This window comes from Chelonia mydas, chromosome 1, assembly GCF_015237465.2.
Source record: "Chelonia mydas isolate rCheMyd1 chromosome 1, rCheMyd1.pri.v2, whole genome shotgun sequence".
Lineage (NCBI taxonomy): Eukaryota > Metazoa > Chordata > Testudines > Cheloniidae > Chelonia > Chelonia mydas.
The window spans coordinates 343,260,638-343,279,476 of record NC_057849.1 but is presented as its reverse complement, the minus strand read 5'-3'; the positions used below and the strand labels follow the sequence as shown (position 1 = coordinate 343,279,476).

The 18,839-nt window shown below is 66.3% G+C and overlaps 1 protein-coding gene across 6 annotated transcripts in view; it reads right to left on the bottom strand.

Annotated features, from left to right (window-relative positions):
* Positions 1–17,154, bottom strand: part of LOC102941808 (kielin cysteine rich BMP regulator) — a 47,282-nt gene extending 30,128 nt beyond the window's left edge. For 5 of the 6 annotated variants that reach the window (XM_043521336.1, XM_043521338.1, XM_043521347.1 and 2 more), the window contains exons 1-9: positions 16,680–17,154; positions 12,417–12,973; positions 11,694–11,766; positions 9,233–9,483; positions 7,152–7,335; positions 4,727–4,803; positions 3,137–3,233; positions 1,517–1,599; positions 711–804 (exon numbers count right to left, since the gene is read on the bottom strand). In XM_043521336.1, coding sequence (XP_043377271.1) covers positions 711–804; positions 1,517–1,599; positions 3,137–3,233; positions 4,727–4,803; positions 7,152–7,335; positions 9,233–9,483; positions 11,694–11,766; positions 12,417–12,973; positions 16,680–16,791 — 1,528 coding nt within the window. In that variant the 5' untranslated portion in view covers positions 16,792–17,154. The remainder of the gene's footprint in view (positions 1–710; positions 805–1,516; positions 1,600–3,136; positions 3,234–4,726; positions 4,804–7,151; positions 7,336–9,232; positions 9,484–11,693; positions 11,767–12,416; positions 12,974–16,679) is intronic. The other variant, XM_043521341.1, reaches the window with a different exon arrangement.
* Positions 17,155–18,839: the final 1,685 nt, after the last annotated feature.

Sequence of the window (18,839 nt, the reverse complement as noted above, 5' to 3'; positions counted from 1 at the left end):
TGGGGATACCAGGGGGCTGTGGGTCAGGAGTGAGGGGCACCGGCAGGGCTGTGGGGGGGGGTGAGCCCAGGATGGGAATAGCAGGGGGCTGTGGGTCGGGAGTGAGGGGCACGGGCAGGGCTGCGGGAGGGGAGACCAGGATGAGGATAGCAGGGGGCTGTGGGTCAGGAGTGAGGGGCACCGGCAGGGCTGCGGGGCGGAGGGGGGCGGGGGGTGAGCCCAGGATGGGGATACCAGGGGGCTGTGGGTCAGGAGTGAGGGGCACCGGCAGGGCTGCGGGGGGGGGTGAGCCCAGGATGGGAATAGCAGGGGGCTGTGGGTCGGGAGTGAGGGGCACGGGCAGGGCTGCGGGAGGGGAGACCAGGATGAGGATAGCAGGGGGCTGTGGGTCAGGAGTGAGGGGCACCGGCAGGGCTGCGGGGCGGAGGGGGGCGGGGGGTGAGCCCAGGATGGGGATACCAGGGGGCTGCGGGTCGGGAGTGAGGGGCACCGGCAGGGCTGCGGGGGGGGGGGTGAGCCCAGGATGGGAATAGCAGGGGGCTGTGGGTCGGGAGTGAGGGGCACCGGCAGGGCTGGGACGTCTCCTGCAGTGGAAGGTTCTTGTCTCCTGTTAAAAGGGCCTGATCTGCCCCCCCCAGCACCCCCCTTCCCCCACATTGTCCCCTGCCTCCCCTCCCCCCACTCACCCAGCAGTGTCCCCCCAGGCTCACCCTGGCAGTGGGGGCAGCAGGCCCCGGGCAGCTCCTCCTGGGTGGCGCAGTGGAGCTGCGGGCAGACGAGTCGGAGGCACTGGACGTTCCCATCCTGGGCAGGAGAGACGCAGCTGGTGTCCGACCCCACCCCGTCCCCTGGGGGGTCCCGTCCCCATCCCGTCCCCTGGGGGGGTCCCAGCCCCTGGGGGTTCCCAGGGGTTCCTGCCCCAACCCATCCCCTGGGGGGGTCCCGTCCCGATCCCCTCCCCTGGGGGGGTCCTGACCCCACCCTGTCCCCTGGGGGGGATCCCGTCCCCATCCCGTCCCCTGGGGGGGATCCCGTCCCCATCCCATCCCCTGGGGGGATCCTGGCCCTACAGACCCGGCACCCCAGGGACCTGGAGGGAGGGAGGGGGACTCTCTTGGGGGCTAAGGATGCCAGAGACGCAGAGCCTGAACCCGGGGGTCGCTGTGGCCTGGACGGTGCCTGGCGCTGCAGCCCCAGAGGATCAGGATACGGGGTGGCAAGGCCACATGGCCGCCCTGACGGGAGAGTGGGACCCCCTGGGGGTCTGGCCCACTGAGGGCCCCTCCAAGGAGCTGTTCTGGAGCTGGGGGAGCCCAAATTCTGGGGACCCCAGCTCTGCCAGTGCCTCTCACTCCCAACCCGCAGCCCCGTTAGCCCTGCCCCAGGCTCCCCTCGCCCAGCTCTGCTGGTGCCCCTCAGTCCTGACCCACAGCTCTTGTGACCCCTGCCCTGGCCCCCCCTGGTTTGCCCTGTGGGGGCCCTGGACAAACCCCTGCCTCTGGAGTGCAGGTCTCACCAGGCAAGAGCAGTTCATGCAGGGGTTGGATGTGGCCAGGAAGACGTCTCCGTCCTGGTACCTTTGCCCGTCGTACTCACAGCCTGAGCACAGGAGAGCGGTCGGGTCACATGGACACCCCTCCTTCCCCCCGGGCTGCAGGGAGCCAGGGGCTCAGCAGCGGGCGCTGCGCTGGGGGGTGAGTGGGGCAGGGGGCGCTGCGCTGGGGGGAGCAGGGCAGGGGCTCAACGGGGGTTGTTGTGCTGGGCGGAGCAAGGTGGGGTCTCTCCCCTTTTAATGTCGGCTCCTCTGCAGTCCCTGAGACGTAGCTCCTGGGGTCCTGGATCCAAGTTCCTGGCCCGAATCCATAGAATCAAAGAATCTCAAGGTTGGAAGGGACCTCAGGAGGTCATCTAGTCCAACCCCCTGCTCAAAGCAGGACCACTCCCCAACTAAATCATCCCAGCCAGGGCTCTGTCAAGCCTGACCTTAAAAATATCTAAGGAAGGAGATTCCACCACCTCCCTAGGTAACGCATTCCGGTGCTTCACCACCCTCCAAGTGAAAAAGTTTTTCCTAATATCCAACCTAGACCTCCCCAACTGCAACTTGAGACCATTACTCCTTGTTCTGTCATCAGCTACCACTGAGAAGAGTCTAGATCCATCCTCTTTGGATCCCCCTTTCAGGTAGTTGAAAGCAGCTATCAAATCCCCCCTCATTCTTCTCTTCCGCAGACTAAACAATCCCAGTTCCCTCAGCCTCTCCTCATAAGTCATGTGTTCCAGACCCCTAATCATTTTTGTTGCCCTCCGCTGGACGCTTTCCAATTTTTCCACATCCTTCTTGTAGTGTGGGGCCCAAAACTGGACACAGGACTCGAGATGAGGCCTCACCAGTGTCGAATAGAGGGGAACGATCACATCTCTCAATCTGCTGGCAATGCCCCTACGTATACATCCCCAAATGCCATTGGCCTTCTTGGCAACAAGGGCACACTGTTGACTCATATCCAGCTTCTCGTCCACTGTCACCCCTAGGTCCTTTTCTGCAGAACTGCTGCCGAGCCAGTCGGTCCCCAGTCTGTAGCGGTATATGGGATTCTTCCATCCTAAGTGCAGGACTCTGCACTTGTCCTTGTTGAACCTCATCAGATTTCTTTTGGCCCAGTCCTCTAATTTGTCTAGGTCCCTCTGTATCCTATCCCTACCCTCCAGTGTATCTACCTCTCCTCCCCCAATCGCCATGAGTTTTCAGAGATAATGGCCAATGGCTCTGCAATCACAGCCGCCAACTCCTTTAGCACCTGAGGGGCTGCCCCGGATTCGGATGCCCTGGGCTCGGGTGCCCCGGTTGTGTTGCCCTGTGCCCGGCTCTGGCAGCCACATGACAAATGCCCATTGTTAGTTTTAACAAAGACCCTTCCCACGGTCACGGTCCTCCCCAGAGCTGGCTGCACTCCTCCAGCACCGCCCCACGCAGCCTGGCGCGACAGTGTACCCCAGGGTCCATGCCCACTGCCTCCCCTCCCCTGCAGACACAGCGGGTCTTGGGACGTGCCACTGGGCCTCTGCCAAGGGATGGGAGCAGGGGCACCCCAGAGCCAGCCTGACCCGTGTGCCCGCCCCAGCAGCACCTCACCTGGCCGACAGGTGGGGCAGCACTGCCCAGGCAGGGTCTCGCGCTCCAGGCAGGAGAGCTCCGGGCACACGGTCTCCTGGCACCGCACGGTCCCAGCCTGGCAGGGCGCAAATACAGTTGGCAGGGGCAGCCAGACTGCGGGATCAGCCCCATATGGCCAGTGGGGGCCGCTGTGCCCTGTGAGTCCCTCTCCCCGGGTACAAGGCGCCCATGCCCCAGCGACTGGCACCCCCAACTCCCCAAATCTACTGTGCCCTGCTATTCAGCCCTGACCCGCAGCCCCCTGCCGGGCCAGCCCTGGGATCCCCCCACCCCCTGAGCTCTGCTGGTGCCCCTCAGTCCTGCCCCGCAGCCCCTGCTAGCCCAGCCCTGAGCCGGGGGCAGTGGTCCTGGGTTTGAACCTCAGGCAGTGGGACCCGCTTGCCCCCCTTCCCCTCCTGGTGCCCAGGACTCAACCTGCAGGTGCAGGTGCTGCAGGGCCCCTCCTGGTAGCTCTGCCCGTCCCTCAGCCGGTGCCCGCTGTACAGACAGCCCGCACACTCGGGACAGCACTTCCCCTGCGAGGGGAGCGGGTGCTGGCAGGCGGGCGGCGGGCACTGCTCCGTCACGCAGCGGGCTTCCCCCTCCTGGGCACACGGCACATGCCTCAGCACAGGGAGACAGCTCCATACGGGCACACGCCTCCACACGGGCACACGCCAACATCCGCTGCACTCGTTCGGGCAGTGACACATATGGGGGGGCCAGGACTCCTGGGTTCTATCCCAGCCCTGGGAGGGGAGTGGGCTCTGGCAGGTTAGAGCTGACCACCTGGTACCCTGAACCCCAAAGCACGCGGGCTCAGCGTGGCATCCCCTTCACCCACATTAGCCTCCTTCCTCTCTAGCATTTCCCCAGGGCACTTTGTGTCCCCACAGGGGTCCCCCCCAGCACTGAAATGCAGCCGCCTCTGGGGCAAAGGGCAGCAGCCCCCGACCAGCCGGTGCCAAGGACAGGATGGGACGAAGAATCGGGCCCCCAACGGGAGCTGAAGAGGGGCAGCAAAGGAGGCAGGGGCACTCTCCTGGACGTAGCGCCGGCCCGGACTCCGGGGTCCATCCCCAGCTCTGCAAAACAGTGCTGGGACCACACGGGGGCCAGGCCCCTGAGAGACACTTCCTGACTGCCAGGGAGAGTGTCCCCTACTGAGCCCCTGTCCTGCTCCCCCCAGCACAGCGCCCCCCCCCTTCCCCCTGCCCCCCAACCCCCTGCCCCAGCCCTGAGCCCCCTCCTGCACCCAAACTCCCTTCAAAGCCCACGTCTGTGTGTCAGCCCCCAAAGTGCCTGGGTCCATGTGTCCAACCCCACCTCCCAGTCCCTGTGTCCGTGTGTCCAGCCCCCCAGTGCCCGTGTCCATGTGCCCAGCCCCCCCCGGTGCCCATGCCCCCAACCCCCCCAGTGCCCATGTCCGTGTGCCCAGCCCCCCAGTGCCCGTGTCTGTGTCCAGGCCCCCCCCAGTGCCCATGCCCATGTGCCCGCCCCCCTAGTGTCCGTTTGCCCAGCCCCTCCAGTGCCCATGTCTGGGGGCCTGGCAGGGCTGCGGGCGCTCACCTGGCAGCGGCAGGTGGTGCAGGCGTCCCTGGCGAAGGCGTCCCCGTTGCTGTAGAGCTGCCCCGCGTAGCTGCAGCCTGGGAGGGACACGGGCAGAGCATTAGCATGGTAGGTGGGAGATCCCCGCCCCTGCCCAGAGCCCTGCAAGGGCTCCACCCCACAGCCGGCCAGAGGAATGGGCGGGGCAGGTGCCGAGCTGCAGCCAAGGGAGACTCCAGCTCCCTGCATGCACCGGTGTGCTAGCAGATCCATGCTCAGGGCATGGGGCACCAATGCATGCTGGGACCTGTAGTCCCCAGGAGCTCCACCAGCCCAGCTGGGCTCACCGGGGCAGGGTTCAAACCGTGACCTCCAGCCTGTGGGCACAGCAGCCCTCTGCATCCCCCTGTGATGAAGCGGGACTGTTCTTAATGTTTCCTCTGAATATTGTGGGGATGCCTCAGTTTCCCCTATGCAGTTTTTAAGCATCTAGGTGGTGGGGTAAGGGTGTAGGATCGTTGCAGAGCCCTAGAGGGCAGGTGTGTGCAAGGGTCTGGACACAGAGAATGGCCGACACCCTGTTTCCTGGCAACTGATGGCCTGGGCCCTTCCCCCCTGCCAGGTGAGAGCTAAAGGGTTGGAGAACAAAGGAATCAGGTGCCCTCCTGGCCCTGGAAAGGGACAAAGCCCAGAGGAGGAGGGGCTGGAGGGAGTTTTCAGTTTGGGGTTGGCTGGGGACAAGGAGTGAAGTGCAGACGGGGTTGTCTGGCTCACTGCCCCCCAAAATGGACCCAGCTGAGGGGTCCTGTTCTCTGTACCTACAAGCTCTGCTTTAGACCACGTTCCTGTCGTCAAATAAACCTTCTGTGTTACTGGCTGGCTGAGAGTCCCATCTGACTGTGGAGTCGGGGTGCAGGACCCTCTGGCCCCCCCCAGGACCCCGCCTGGGGGACTGGCTGTGGGAAGCGCACGGAGGGGCAGAGGAGGCTGAATGCTCCGAGGTCAGACCCCGGAAGGTGGAAGCCGGGTGAGCTGTGTGTCCTGCAGACAGGCTGCTCCCGGAGAGGAGGCTCCCCCAGAGTCCTGCCTGGCTTTGTCGGGAGCAGTCCCAGAGCATCGCCCGGGGACGCCGGGACACTGCCCCACAGCTCTTCTGACCCGCCGGGCGCCTGCTGGTGTTGGAGACGCCCTGGGGCTGCTGGAGGTGGTGGGTGAACAGGGCAGCCGGGGGGGGCACGGAGCCAGAGTCGGGAGATGCGCAGGCCCCAGCCACGGCTGCTCCCTCTGCCGACTGCACCGCGCTGCCCTGGCTGAAACCCACTGCCCCAAACCTCCCCACCCCCACGTCAGGGCCCCCTGCCTGGGGCGGTAGGAGTGCACCCCCAGCCCTGCGCCCGGGAGCAGGGAACTGGCCCGCAGGATGCCAAGAGAAGACACGTAAGCACGCACACGACCCTCATTCCCATCCAGCGGCACGGCCGAGGCGAGCTCACCCTCCCCAAACGCCGTCTGGTTCCAGGCTGGCAGGGGGCAGCGTGGGCCGGGAGGGGTGAGGCACGGGGCAAGCTGCTGGGAGCCCAGAGCAGGGCGACGCCTGGGAGCTCTCAGGACACGCCCACAGGCTGTGGGCCCGCTGGGGGGTACGTGCGGGTGAAGTGCCCTTGGTCCAGACACTGGCAGAGGAATCCAGAGGGCTCAGTGCTCAAGGCCTGGCACAGCCCCCGTTTGAACACAGGCTGGGGGCACAGGGCTCTAAAACAAAACCAGACCGTTCACACCACCCACAGGGACATGGCAGCACCCACGGGCCAGCCCAGTGCCCCTCCCTGCGGCATTGGGTCAGAGCTCTGGGCCCGGCCACCTCCCCGTGTGCCCCGCCCCGGGCGGGCCCGGCCACCTCCCCGTGTGCCCCGCCCCGGGCAGCCCCGCGCCCTCCTCCCCGTGTGCCCCGCCCCGGGCAGCCCCGCGCCCTCCTCCCCGTGTGCCCCGCCCCGGGCAGCCCCGCGCCCTCCTCCCCGTGTGCCCCGCCCCGGGCAGCCCCGCGCCCTCCTCCCCGTGTGCCCCGCCCCGGGCAGCCCCAGCGCCCATCTCCCTGTGTGACCTGCCCCGGGCAGCCCCGCGCCCGCTGGAGCTGAAGGGGGAACTCCCCCCACCAGCAGTACTAGAGCTGTTACCCTCGCGGCAGTCGCTCAGGCAGAGGGATGAGAGCCGCGGATGGCTGAGCTGCCCCGACGGCGGCAGAGGGGCAAAGATCGGTGCCAGCCAGGCGCTGCGGTGAGAGCTCAGCTCATGGCATAGCCGCACCCAGCCCTGCCCCACGCAGCACAGGGCAGGCTGGGCATGATGCCCCCGGAGCACCGGCAGCCAGGCCAGCCCTAGGCATGGCCGTGATGGCTGAATGGCACAGCGCCCCCTACAGGAGCCAGGGCCCCGGGCCCCTGCTCACCGAGGCACTGGGGCCGGTCCTGGCGCGCCGAGCACCGCACCTCCCCCTGCAGGCAGATGCAGGCGGTGCAGGCGTCCTTGTCCCAGGTGGCTCCGTCCTCGTGCCGCGTCCCCTCCCACACGCACGCCGGCCTCCGGCACTCGCAGCGCTCCAGGGACTTCACGCGGGCCAGCAGCTCCGAGTTCTGCAGGAGACAGCGAGCGAGCCATGAGCATGCGCTGGGGGTCTAGTCAGGGGGGTCCTGGGAGCCAGGACTCCTGGGTTCTATCCCATCTCTGGGCGGGCAGTGGGGTCCAGCGGTTAGAGCAGGGGGGCAGGGAGGCAGGACTCCTGGGTTCTACCCCAGCTCTGGGAGGGCAGTGGTGTCTAGTGGGTGAGAGGTGGGGCAGGACTCCTGGGTTCTATCCCTGGCTCTGGGAGGGGAGTGAGGTCCAGTGGTCAGAGCAGGGGGCTGGGAGCCAGGACTATTCCTGACTGGGAGCCAGAAGGGGGCTGAGTCTCATAGAATCAGGGCTGGAAGGGACCTTGAGACGTCACGTACAGACCCCTGTGCTGAGGCAGGACCATATGGACCTGGACCAGCCCGGCCAGGCCCCTCAGTGTCAGGGATCCCATGATCCCCCGGAAGCCTGGTCCAGAGCTGAAGGACCCTGAGAGCAATAACGTTTCCCCTCCTATCCAACCAAAACGGGCCCTGCTGCGGATTATGCCCATTCCTGCCTGTCCTGCCTTCTGTGGAGAAAACCAGATCCCCGCCCTCTGGAGAACAACCCGTGAGATGTGAAGACTGTTCTCAGGGTCCCCCTCAGTCGCCTTCTCTCAAAACTAAGCAGGTCCCGTTTCTTAACCTCTCCTCCAAGGTCAGGTTTTCTAAACGTGCCCCAGAAGGAGCGTAGCCTTGTTCACACCTGCCAGACACTGCTGACCCACACTCAATGTCCAATCTGCTGTAGCCCCCAGCTCCTTTTCACCAGCGCCACCCCCTCGCCGGCCGCTCCCCGGTTTGCAGCTTTGCCTTTTATTTCTCCTGCCTCCGTCTGTATTGAATCTCAGCGTGTTGAATTCAGACCAATTCCCCCATTTGCCCAGCTCACGCTGAATTCTAACCCTGCCCCGCCAAGGGCTGGCAACCCCCCCAGCCGGGTGTCACCTGCAACCTTTAGCAGCGTATTCTCCACTCCAGGAACCAAGTCAGTAATCCACGTATTGACTCGTCCCGGACTCAGCCCTGACCCCTGCGGGACCCCACCAGATACGGCCTCCCGCTGGCCAGTGAACCCGGGTAACGACTCTCGGAGAACCGCCTTTCAATGAGTTTCACGCCCATCTTATAGTAATTTCATCGCGACCACATCTCTCGAGGAAATGTCACACGGGACCGTGTCCAAAGCCTTATTAAAAATCAAGCTACATCACACCTACAGCTTCTCCCCCACCCCCCAATCGCACCCACTTGGCCAGCAACCCCGTCCCAGAAGGCAATTAGGTTGCTTTGGCATGCTTTGGTCGAGGCAATCCATGCTGGCTGTCCCTGCTCTCCCCTACGTGCTCACACGCCGATCCTTCCCTAGCTTCCAGGCTGAGGGGTCTCTAATCCCCCAAGTCCTGTTTGATCCCCTTTCTCAAGACAGGTGCCGCGTCTGCCCCTCTCTCGCCCTCTGGGCCCTCACCCGGCGGCCAGGTCTCAAAGATAATCACTACCGGGTCTGGGATGGCTTCAGCTAGTTCGTTAAGCATCGGAGGGTGAATTTCATCAGGCCCTGCCGACTTGAACACATCTCACCTCTCTAGACGAGCTTTCCCCTGGGCCTGGCCTGTCGGGGCCGGCGTTCCTTGCCCCGGTGGTTCATATGACCCGTGTGAAGTATCCGCTCACCATTTACTGCCTTAGTGAAACAAACCGTGGGTGAAACCCGCCAGCCTTCCTGGTGCCGGCCGTTAGCAGCTCCCCGGCCCGGCTCCTTCCCACGGGGGCAGTCTGCAGTGGCCCCTTTCCTATTGTCTCAGAGGAACTGCCCGCTCTCCGGAGCGCCTTTTCCCCGGAGCTTTGCCTCCCGCTGGGCCGCGTCCCCGGGTCCTACCTGCGCTTTGACCATGTCCAGCATGGCCCCGAATCCATCCACCAGCTCCTCCAGCTGCTGCATTCTGTCCTCCAGGGCGTCCGGGTGGGGCCGCGCCAGCCCCGGGGGGAACTCAGGCTCGCCGGGCTGCTGCTGGTAGTTGCGGATGTCGGCGAGGGCCGGCGGCTCCGGGGCTAGGGGGGATCCTTGATCAAAGGGGGGCTCGGCCAGGTACCCCTCCTCCGCCAGGGTGTACGGCACGGGGAAGGGGTCTGCAACACACCGCAGGCAGGGCGTGAACGGGGGAGATGGTGCCGCAGCGCTGGTTCCAATCCCGCCAGGGCTGGCACGCGCCCATCCCCATGGGAACGGGGATCCTGTGCTACCCATGGATGCCTGGGGGGTGGATACAAGGGGTTTGCTGGGGGGAAGCCTGAGTCCCAGGGAACTCTGCAAACCACCCCTCAACTGGTGCCACTTCTCCCCTGGCTCCGCTGATGGCCTGTGCACCCCCGGCACCCGCTCTGGGGCCCAATGACTCCAGCCCCTGGGATCCTGGGGGTACCTGGAGCAGTGGGGAGGGGGGAAGGGATAAATGGGAATTCCATGTACCCCAGCCCTTGCTGCTCCCCTGGGGAACCCCTCCCCTACTCGCCCCCCCCGACATCTCAAAGCCAGTTCCCAGCAGCCGCCAGGGTGCCAGTTAGATGGCTGGTGCACAGCACCGCCCTCTGCTGGACGGATGCAGAGCTGCCTTGATGTGTGTCATGGGCTCAAGACTGCTAATAGTGGGGATTCCCCTTCCAAAGGAGGCCTGTTGTCTGGGAGCCAGGACCTGAACCTGCACCTGCCAGGAAGCTGGGCAAAGCCCTGGCCAGGGCGGGCAACATCCACGGGCCTTTGGTGACTGCAGCGGGGACAGGCCGGGAGACGGTACAGAGACCTTCCCCAGAGACCTCAGCCGGCCAAGCCCACCTCACCGCCATGCTGCGGGGGGGGGTTGATACATGGGGGCCCCTCCCCCCGATACACCCCATCCATGCTCAGCTCACACATGTTATGCACACTCACGCCCATCAACCTGGGGCACCGAATCCCACCCTGCACCCAGCGCCAGCCAGCCGAGCCGAGGGTGGGCCCAGCACCCAGTGCCAAGGGCAGCCGGCTGGCCAGCCCCGAACTGGCACCGGCCGTGGCGAGCACAGCTTGGCCCCATGTGCCCGGCCGGCAGCTGGTTCCAGGCTGGTCTCTGCAGCTTGCTGGGCTCATATGGGGGGGGGGGGGATGTGCTGCAGATCAGAGGGGGCAGGGGAGGATGGGGGGCTACCCAGGGTCCCCCAGCGCCTGGAGCACTACGCGGCTGCCTGGCCCGGGGACTTGAGCACGTGGGCAGTGCCTGAGGGGCAGCGTTCAGAGCTGGGCCCTGCCCGTCTGTCCCACATCCAGCCAGGCCCCGAACTCTCCGCTCCCCACCCGCTGTATGTCCCCAGATCCTCCTTGTCCCCCGGCTCCTGGGGGCTGGCCTCAAGCCTGCATCTACGGCTGGGGGCCCGATTCCATCCCAGACTGACTGCCCAGGGAGGGGGGCGCCGGTGGGGGGAGCGCTCGGGAGGGGGGTTAGCCCACATGCGGTGGCCGGGAGCCTGCACCCGGCGCAGCTGAGGGCCCATCCCCCAGGCCTCAATGGGGGCGGTGGAGCGGAGCCAGCCCCAGCAATTAGCGCCGGAGGCCGCCTGAGGCCCTGCTCGTTAGCGGATGAGGCCGGGGGCAGCCGCGGGGCAGCTGTTGTTATGGCTGCCAGGGCCAGAATTGAGGCCAGTGAGGAGAGACGGGGGGCGGGAGAGGAGAGGAGCCCAGGGAGGGGGTTGGTGGGAGGAGGACAGGCCGGGGGACAGGGCCAGGACTGACTGCAGCTGCAACGCTGAGAACAGAGACCTGGATCTATCCCAGCTCTGGGAGCGGAGTGGGGTCTAGTGGTTAGAGCAGGGGGGCTGGGAGCCAGGATTTCTGGGTTCTATCCCCAGCTCTGAGAGGGGAGTGGGCTCTAGTGGTTAGAGTGGGGGGGAGGGGTCCAAGGGCCCGGAGCAGCCAGTCCCCCGGGGAAGGGCTTGGGGGGCCATCACATGGCCAGGCCCCAGCCCCGGTGACCGGCCGATCCCAGATCCCCAGAGGGGAGGGCCTGGTCTGCCCGGCTCTGTCCCAACCCAGGGGTAAGTCCCCTTCCTCACCCTAATCGCCCCCCATTCTCAGCTTCCCCACGTGTCCCCCCCAAGACCTGCCAAGCGCCCCACGGGGGGAGGAGGGGGAAGCAGGATTCTGCGGTGCCTGGCACTCTGCTAAGCAGGGGCAATGCTGATTTATGCAGATCTCTCCCTTGTGGGACCCCACCCAGCCCGGGGTGGAGCTGGATGTGCGGGGTGGTCTGGAGATGCACTCCCCATCCCAGCCCCATCCCAGCCCCACGGCCTTGGCCGGCTCCTACCTGCCAGGTTCTCGCAGTGCCACGGCCGGCGCGGGAATCCGCTGGGGGAGATCTCAGCCGTCTGCCAATAACCCTGCAGCGAGAGCGAAGCCCGTCAGGCTCCGGGTCGCCCGCCAGCACCAGGGGCGAGAGCAGGTTCTGCCCCCTGCCAAACGTCACTGCACCCACGAAACTGGGGTGTGCACGTGTGTCTCTGGACTGCTGTGTGGGGTGCCCAGAGCTGGGGGAGCAGGGGGCTGCGGGTCGGGAGGGAGGGACACCGGCAGGGCTGTGGGGTGGAAGCCCAGGGTGGGGATAGCAGGGGGCTGCGGGTCGGCACTGAGGGCACCGGCACAGCTGTGTATGGGGGGCACCCAGGGCTGGGATGGCAGTGGGCTGCGGTTCGGGAGTGAGGGGCCCTGGCAGAGCTCTGTATGGGGGACACCCAGGGCTGGGATGGAAGGGGGCTGCGGTTCGGGAGTGAGGGGCCCTGGCAGAGCTGTGTATGGGGGACACCCAGGGCCGGGATGGCAGCGGGCTGCAGGTCGGGAGCGAGGGGCACCGGCAGAGCTGGGAAGGGAGACAGTCCTGAGCTTAGGGGGGAGAAGTCAGTGTGGGGGACGGGACCCTCCCGCTGCTGCTAGGCCCTAGCTCAGGGAGGACACTGGCAGAGCCCCACGGAGGGCTGCCCGGGTGCCGGAGCCGGGGCGGGCAGGGGCAACTGCCTGTGGGCGCAGGGCTCACCAGGAACTTGCTGGCGGGGTCCCCGGGCAGGCTGGCGAAGGTGATCTGCAGGTCGAGGGGCAGCAGCAGGCTGAGCGCGTCCCGCGGGCCGCCCCTCTCCAGGAGCACGGCCGGGCGGCAGTCCACGAAGAGCGCCAGGCGGTGGGGCTGCAGGTCGAGGGCCAGCCGGGCCCAGCGGCCCCGGGCGAAGGGGCTGCCTCCGGGGAAGAGCAGCGAGGCGGGCTCCATGCTGGGCCCGGCACGGCAGTCCAGGCGCAGCTGGTTGGCGCGGGTGCTGGACGCCAGCTGCAGCAGCGGGCGCCCGTCCCGCGCAGCGGCAGCCGGCGACACCAGGGAGATGAGCGTGCCCGTCGAGCCCTGGCTCTGCCTGGCCACGAAGTGGAAGCCCAGGGCGCCCTGCGAGCTGGCCAGCAGGTAGACGGCGTAGTCCCAGGGCAGCGTCAGGTGGGGCACCCGCCGGCGGAACTTCCAGGCCGGCGCGCCCGGCTCGGGGCCCGGGGCCCTGCTGACGCCCTGGACGGAGCGGGTGACGTTCAGCGCCTCCAGCAGGTCAATGACTGCGAAGCAAGCAGGGGTGGGGGGGGATTTAGCAATGCGCATCTCTCCCGCCCCCCGGGTTCTCCCCCGCTCCGGCTCAGTCTGCAGAGCCGTCATCCCAGGCGGGACACGGGGATCTCTGCTGGGAGCCCCCCGGTCCCCACTTTCATGCTGAGTCCGATGGTGGGCACCCCGGGGGCACCCCGCACTTTCATGCTGGCTGGACCGATGCCGAACCCCAAGGGGCCCGATCCTGACCCTGAGCAAAGGGAAGCTGGGGACCCTCACAAAACTTGCCCCCAGCCAGCCATGGGCCACTGGCCCTATGCACAGAGACCCAGTGGGAGCCGAGAAGTGGAAGAAATGGGAAGGAAGAGCCACCCCCCTGCCCCATCCCCTCACCCCAGTGCGGGACTTGGGGGGGTCTGGAACCTGCAGCTCTAAAAGCCTGGGGATCTGGATCCTGGTGCTGGTGCCCCTGAGCACAGAACCCCCTGGGCTGGGGGGCTGGATCCTGTCACTGACGCGCTCGGGCACAGATCCCACTGGGCTGGGGGGTGGATCCTGGCGCTGGTGCCCCTGGGCAGAGACCGTCATGGGCTGGGGGGTGGCTAGCCGGGGGGTCGCCTGAGGATTCTCCCCGGCTGTCCCTGACAGCTCTGTGCAGCCGTGCTGGGGATGCCGCGCCAGGCACTGGCCCACGGCCCAGCCAGGGGCTGTGTTCACATGCGGCCGGCAGGAGCCTGGTGCGTGGGAGCCCTGCTGAAGAAGGTGGAGGGGGGCAGAGGGAATCGGGGGGGCTGCCTAGGGGGCAAGGGGAGGAGAGGCAGAGAGAGAGAGACCTTGGATCTCACTGGGATTCACTCAGCCCCCCCAGCCCAGTGGGGTCCCTGCCCCAGGGCGCCAGCAGCAGGATCCCCCGCAGCACGTCCATCTCCTCCTGCCAGCCCTGCGGCTCTAGAGACCGGGTAGTGGCTATGGGCAGCCTGAGCCATGCAGCCGTTCAGCCCCTCTCGAGTGCAGCCCCCAGGCGCCAGGCCTGGTCTCCTGCTCCTCATACAGGGGGTCCCCGCACCCCAACCTCTCTCAGCCTGGCCTCCGGCCTGCAGCCCCCTGCTGCCCAGCCACGTTAGCCACATGGCCCCCTCCCCAGCTCGGTCCCAGTCGCCTTCCCCCCGGTGCCGAGCCAGCGACAGTGTCAGCCACACGAGGTCCCCAGCGCCGAGGCCTCACTGCTCACATGCCCCAGACGGCTGCCACCAGCTCCCCTCCGCCACGCGGCCCCACGGGGCAGGGAGCGGTCCCCGGCTCCGGGCGGCTCCGTCCTGCTCTGGCAGTGCGGGGAGACCGGGCCGAGCCCGCCCAGGCTTTGCAAGCAGGGAGCTGCAGCCCCGCGGGCTGCACCCCAAGCCCTGGCTGATGGGGCAGCTGGCACAGCTTCATCGCCTTTGGTGCCCTCGGCTCTGCCCGGGCTGCTGCCACAGGCCCATGGGCAGTGCGGCCCACGGCAGGCCGGCAGCGTTCCCTGATACGCCGGGCGGGGGCTCTGCCCCACGCCCGCCTGGATGGAGCTGGCGGGGGGATTCCCCTCCTGATAGCCCCCCTCATTTCGGTTTCCTGTGGGGCTCCCCATGGCACCCTCCTGGCTCCCACGCGGGCTGATACCGAACCCCAGAGGGGAGGGGCTGTGACACACACGACGCCCGCACCCCACCCCGGGCGGTTACCAACCAGCGCCAACGAGCAGGCAGAGCAGGGCGGCGTGGATGGGCGCCGCGGTGCAGCCCGTCTGTAGGGGGCGCTGCGATGCCTGCAGGGAGCGTTTCCTCCTGCATGCAACACTCCTGGTTCTGCCAGAGCATATGAGCCAGCAGGGGGCGCGTCTACTGGTTTGGGGGCGTTCCCCCAAAAAGGGCATGTCCCGGCGCCACAGGGTGGGGGCCGCGCCCCAACTTCATACAGACTCTTGGAAACCCCCCAGTTTCTGCCCCTGTCTCTCTCTGCCTTCCCTAGGCAGTACCAGGCACACCAAGCCGGGTGCTGGGCCCAGGAACCAGCGGAGGGGCCCCAGGAGTGGGACTCGGGTAAACCCAAAGTGGGGTGAGCAGCCGGCCAGGCAGACCCCCACCGCGGGATCGCCAGGACTGGGGGTGCAACACTTGTAGGGAATCAGGCCATCAGCGGGCAGGCTGCCCCAGGCTGGATGGCGCAGGGTTTGCCCAGGGCAGAGGGGTGTCCAGCTAGGGCTGATCCTTTGGAGGGAAGCATCCACCCAGCCTTGGGGGCACAGGGGGTGGGGACAGACGGGCTCCCACTCCCGGTATCAGTACCCATGTCCTCTTGGACTCGCCTGGGCTGAGACCCATCTGACCCCCAGAGGGAGCAGAAGGTTAATGGGGAGACATTGGTGGGGTGGAGACTCGGAGGAAGGTGGATTCATGGCCCTCCTCGCTCCCTGCAGACGAGGGGGACGAGGCAGTAGCAGGACCCCAGCCAAAGGGTCTGGGAGGGCAGGGCCACATGGCAGCTCCTCATGTGCCACGGAAGAGGCTGGACCTGGTGGGCCAGGTGCTGTGAGACCCCTGGGGCCGGGAGAGACGCTGGGGCAGTGGTGGGGCCGAACTTCCCCAGGCCACTGGTTAAAGTGACCCTGCTCCAGTGGGAAGAGACGTGATACAGTGGGAATTTTCTGGAATATTTTTACGATGCCTGAGTGTGCCTCGGTTTCCCCTTATCCGTTGTGTGGTTCCCCAGGATGGGAAATGGGCTATGTTGGGTTGCAGGGCAGGATGGGGTGGGGATCACCTCCCTGTTGGGCTGGAATGAAGAGTCCTTAAGAAACTGGCTGAAACTGACCCAGATCAACACGGGGGCCAGAGAGACAGGCCTCCTTTAGTACGATAAAGGGAACGGGCCAGCCGGATCCCGGTGTCGGAGACACCGACGCTATCACTCCCACCACAGCTGGGTTTGCCCCTTGTATCTTTAGTGACCCCACATCTGGTGAGATCCCAGAGTTAGGAACATCTGGAGATGGCCCCGGGAGGGCGTGGGAAGCCCAGCTGCAGAGAGTGCCCGCATTCTCAGCCACATATTGCCGGGGGCACCCGGACGCCGGGGTCCCAGCCTGCAGGCCCTCTGGAGTGAACAGGCCCCAGGAGAATCATCACCTGGGAATCCAGCCCAGGCCAGGCCGCAGGCCCTGGGGCTCTCGGCCCTGGTTCATGTCACGCTCTCCCTGCCCCTTCCCCACGCCAAACCAGCACGTGGAGCGGGGGGGAATGAAGGGGGCCAGCCTGACCCCAAGGGGAAGAAGAACCGTGACTAGGCCCAAAGTGCTGCCGGGCGCCCCAAGGAAACACGCAGAGCCCAGGGGTGGCTCATCCCCTCCTGGGCCAGTGCAAACTCCATTCCAGTGCCAGCCCCAGGCCCTCCAACAGGGAACCCCCCTAGGTGCCCCCAAGGCCAGCCCTGGGCCCCCCAGACCGAGAACCCTCCGGGCAAGTCCAGCAACCCAGGCTGTGCCTGGCCCCGGGCCCGCTCCAGCAGCGGAAGCCCGAGCCCCGGGGGCCCCCATGGAGCAGGGGGGCTCCGCGCCTCGCCAGCGGGGCCAGGGCTGGGGCCGCCGCGGGGCAGGGGATTCCCGACGCCGGGAAGGAATCTGCGCGGAGCCGGGCGGGGCACGTGGGTCCCCTCGGCCCGGCCGTCGGAGCGGGGCTCACTCACCGTTGTCGCCGTAGTGGAGCGGGGGCAGCTCGGGGCCCGGCTCGCCGCCCGGCGGGGCCTGCAGGGAGAGCGCCGCCAGCCCGAGCCAAAGGGCCAGGGGCAGCCGCGCCATGGGCCGAGCGCCCGGGGCCAGGCGCACGGAGCGCGGGGAGAAGGGCGGCCGGATCGGGGCCGGGGGTCCCGCCCTGTACAGTTTAGCTCGGGGAGCCCCCGGGGCAGAGCCAGGCAGCAGCACCGGACAAGGCGCAGGGCGCACGGGGATGGGGGGCCCCGCGCCACACCCCGCAGCGCAGCCGGGCTCTGCCTTGGCCCGGAGCCGGAGGTGCCCGGGACCGCGCCCGTCCCCTCTGGGGGCACAGCCGGGGCGGCCCGCGGGGGAGCGGAGCTGATGGGGCGGCGGCGGGGGGAGCAGCAGCCGGGCGCGCTCCGGACTCCGTGCGCCCCTCGGTGCAATGCAGCGGCGGGACCCCCTTGCGGGGAAGGGGGCCGGCGCCGGGACCCTCTGGGGGCCGGAGCGAAAACCCGGAGCGGAGCCGGGCGAGAGGCAGCGCGGAAGGGACCCGCTCAGAGCTGGGCAAAGGGGGTGTCTCGCCCCCAGAGGGGGCCGGGGACAGCTGGGCCCGGAACGCGGCACCGCACCGGGCTCCGACTCGGCCGAGCCCCGGGCTGAGGGCCCGAGCCTGCCCGGGCAGGGTCCAGAACCCTGCGGCCAAGCGCCGGCTCTTTTGAAAATCTGACCCCTCGCTTCCCTGCTTCGGTTCTGGGTGTGAGATGGGGTGTCAGGGATCCCCAGCCCGGTGCTCTGGGACAGGCCCCGGACCCCTTCAGTCGCCAGTCCCCGCAGGGGCACACGCTCCCCTGGCTTCACCGCCTCCTGGGTCCCATCCTCGGGGCCCCCAGCCCCCCTGCGTCCGCCGGGAGCTCCCTGCAGCGGGTCCACCTGGCTTGGACACCCGGGGAGGACACCCCCGCCCCCTTCGCGCCTGCCGGGACTCAGCCAGCGGGGACAGGCAGTCGGGTTATTAGATGTCTGGACACCGCCTGGAAAGCCCTTGGTTAGCCCAGAGAACGGGCAGTTGCCCCCTGGCTCGGCCCCGAGCCCCCTGAGCCCGCCTTAGTCCCAGGCCAGGAGCGTCTCCTCCTTCCAGCCCCTTGGTCCCCAGCTGGTCGCACCCCGCTGGCTTCCTGTTGGGGGGGGGAAGGGCTCCACGGGCGTTAGTTGCCAGGGGCCAAATGTTCCCTTGGAGTGGCCATTGTCTTCTCGGACTCTCCACGGGGCCCAGGGCCCAGGCAGGTGGTGTCAGTCACACCTGGGTCTCTGCAGAGAGTCAACAACCTTTGCCCTCCGTGCCCCGTGTGAGGTCCTGAGGGTACTATGCGCCCGTACGACATCCTGCATCCACTACGGGAAAGGGACCGAGAGACTTTTCCCATTGGACCGTGTGAACTGGAACCATAAACTCACGGAAGATTAAATCCCACCAAATGAGGGTAGATCCATCCTCCTCATCGTATCCACTCATTATACTCCACACCTGAACATAGCCATGATATGGACAACACACCCCATAGCTCAATGTCTGTACTTTGACCCGCTAAACTTTTACCCCCAATCGGGCAGATTGCAGATGATTTATCCCTTACGCCACCCGCTCCTACACCAAATTTCGCACCCCTTGATAGTCTGTACTTTATTCCCTGATAACCAGAAACTTCTATGCTTAAACTCTGTACCATTTTCTTTTTACTTCAACATCATCTTAATAAAATTATTAATATCCCATTGAAAGGTGACAGGGCCCGAAAGAGTTAATTACCTCCAGCCTGACCTGACGGGCTTGGCAGATCTGGAAATGAACAGCGCTGTGACATGCCGGGCATTGTGAGAGAGAGAAGGGGAGCTGTGTGCTCAGGGCTTGGGATGTCAGCAAACGAGTCTTGTCTATACTATGGCTTTGAGTCAAAGATCAAAACAGGAGTATTAACATTTAGGAATAGGTTTCAGGGTAGCAGCCGTGTTCGTCTGTATCCGCAAAAAGAACAGGAGGACTTGTGGCACCTTAGAGACTAACACATTTATTTGAGCATAAGCTTTCGTGGGCTAAAACCCACTTCATAGGATGCATTCAGTGGAAAATACAAGAGGAAGATATATATATA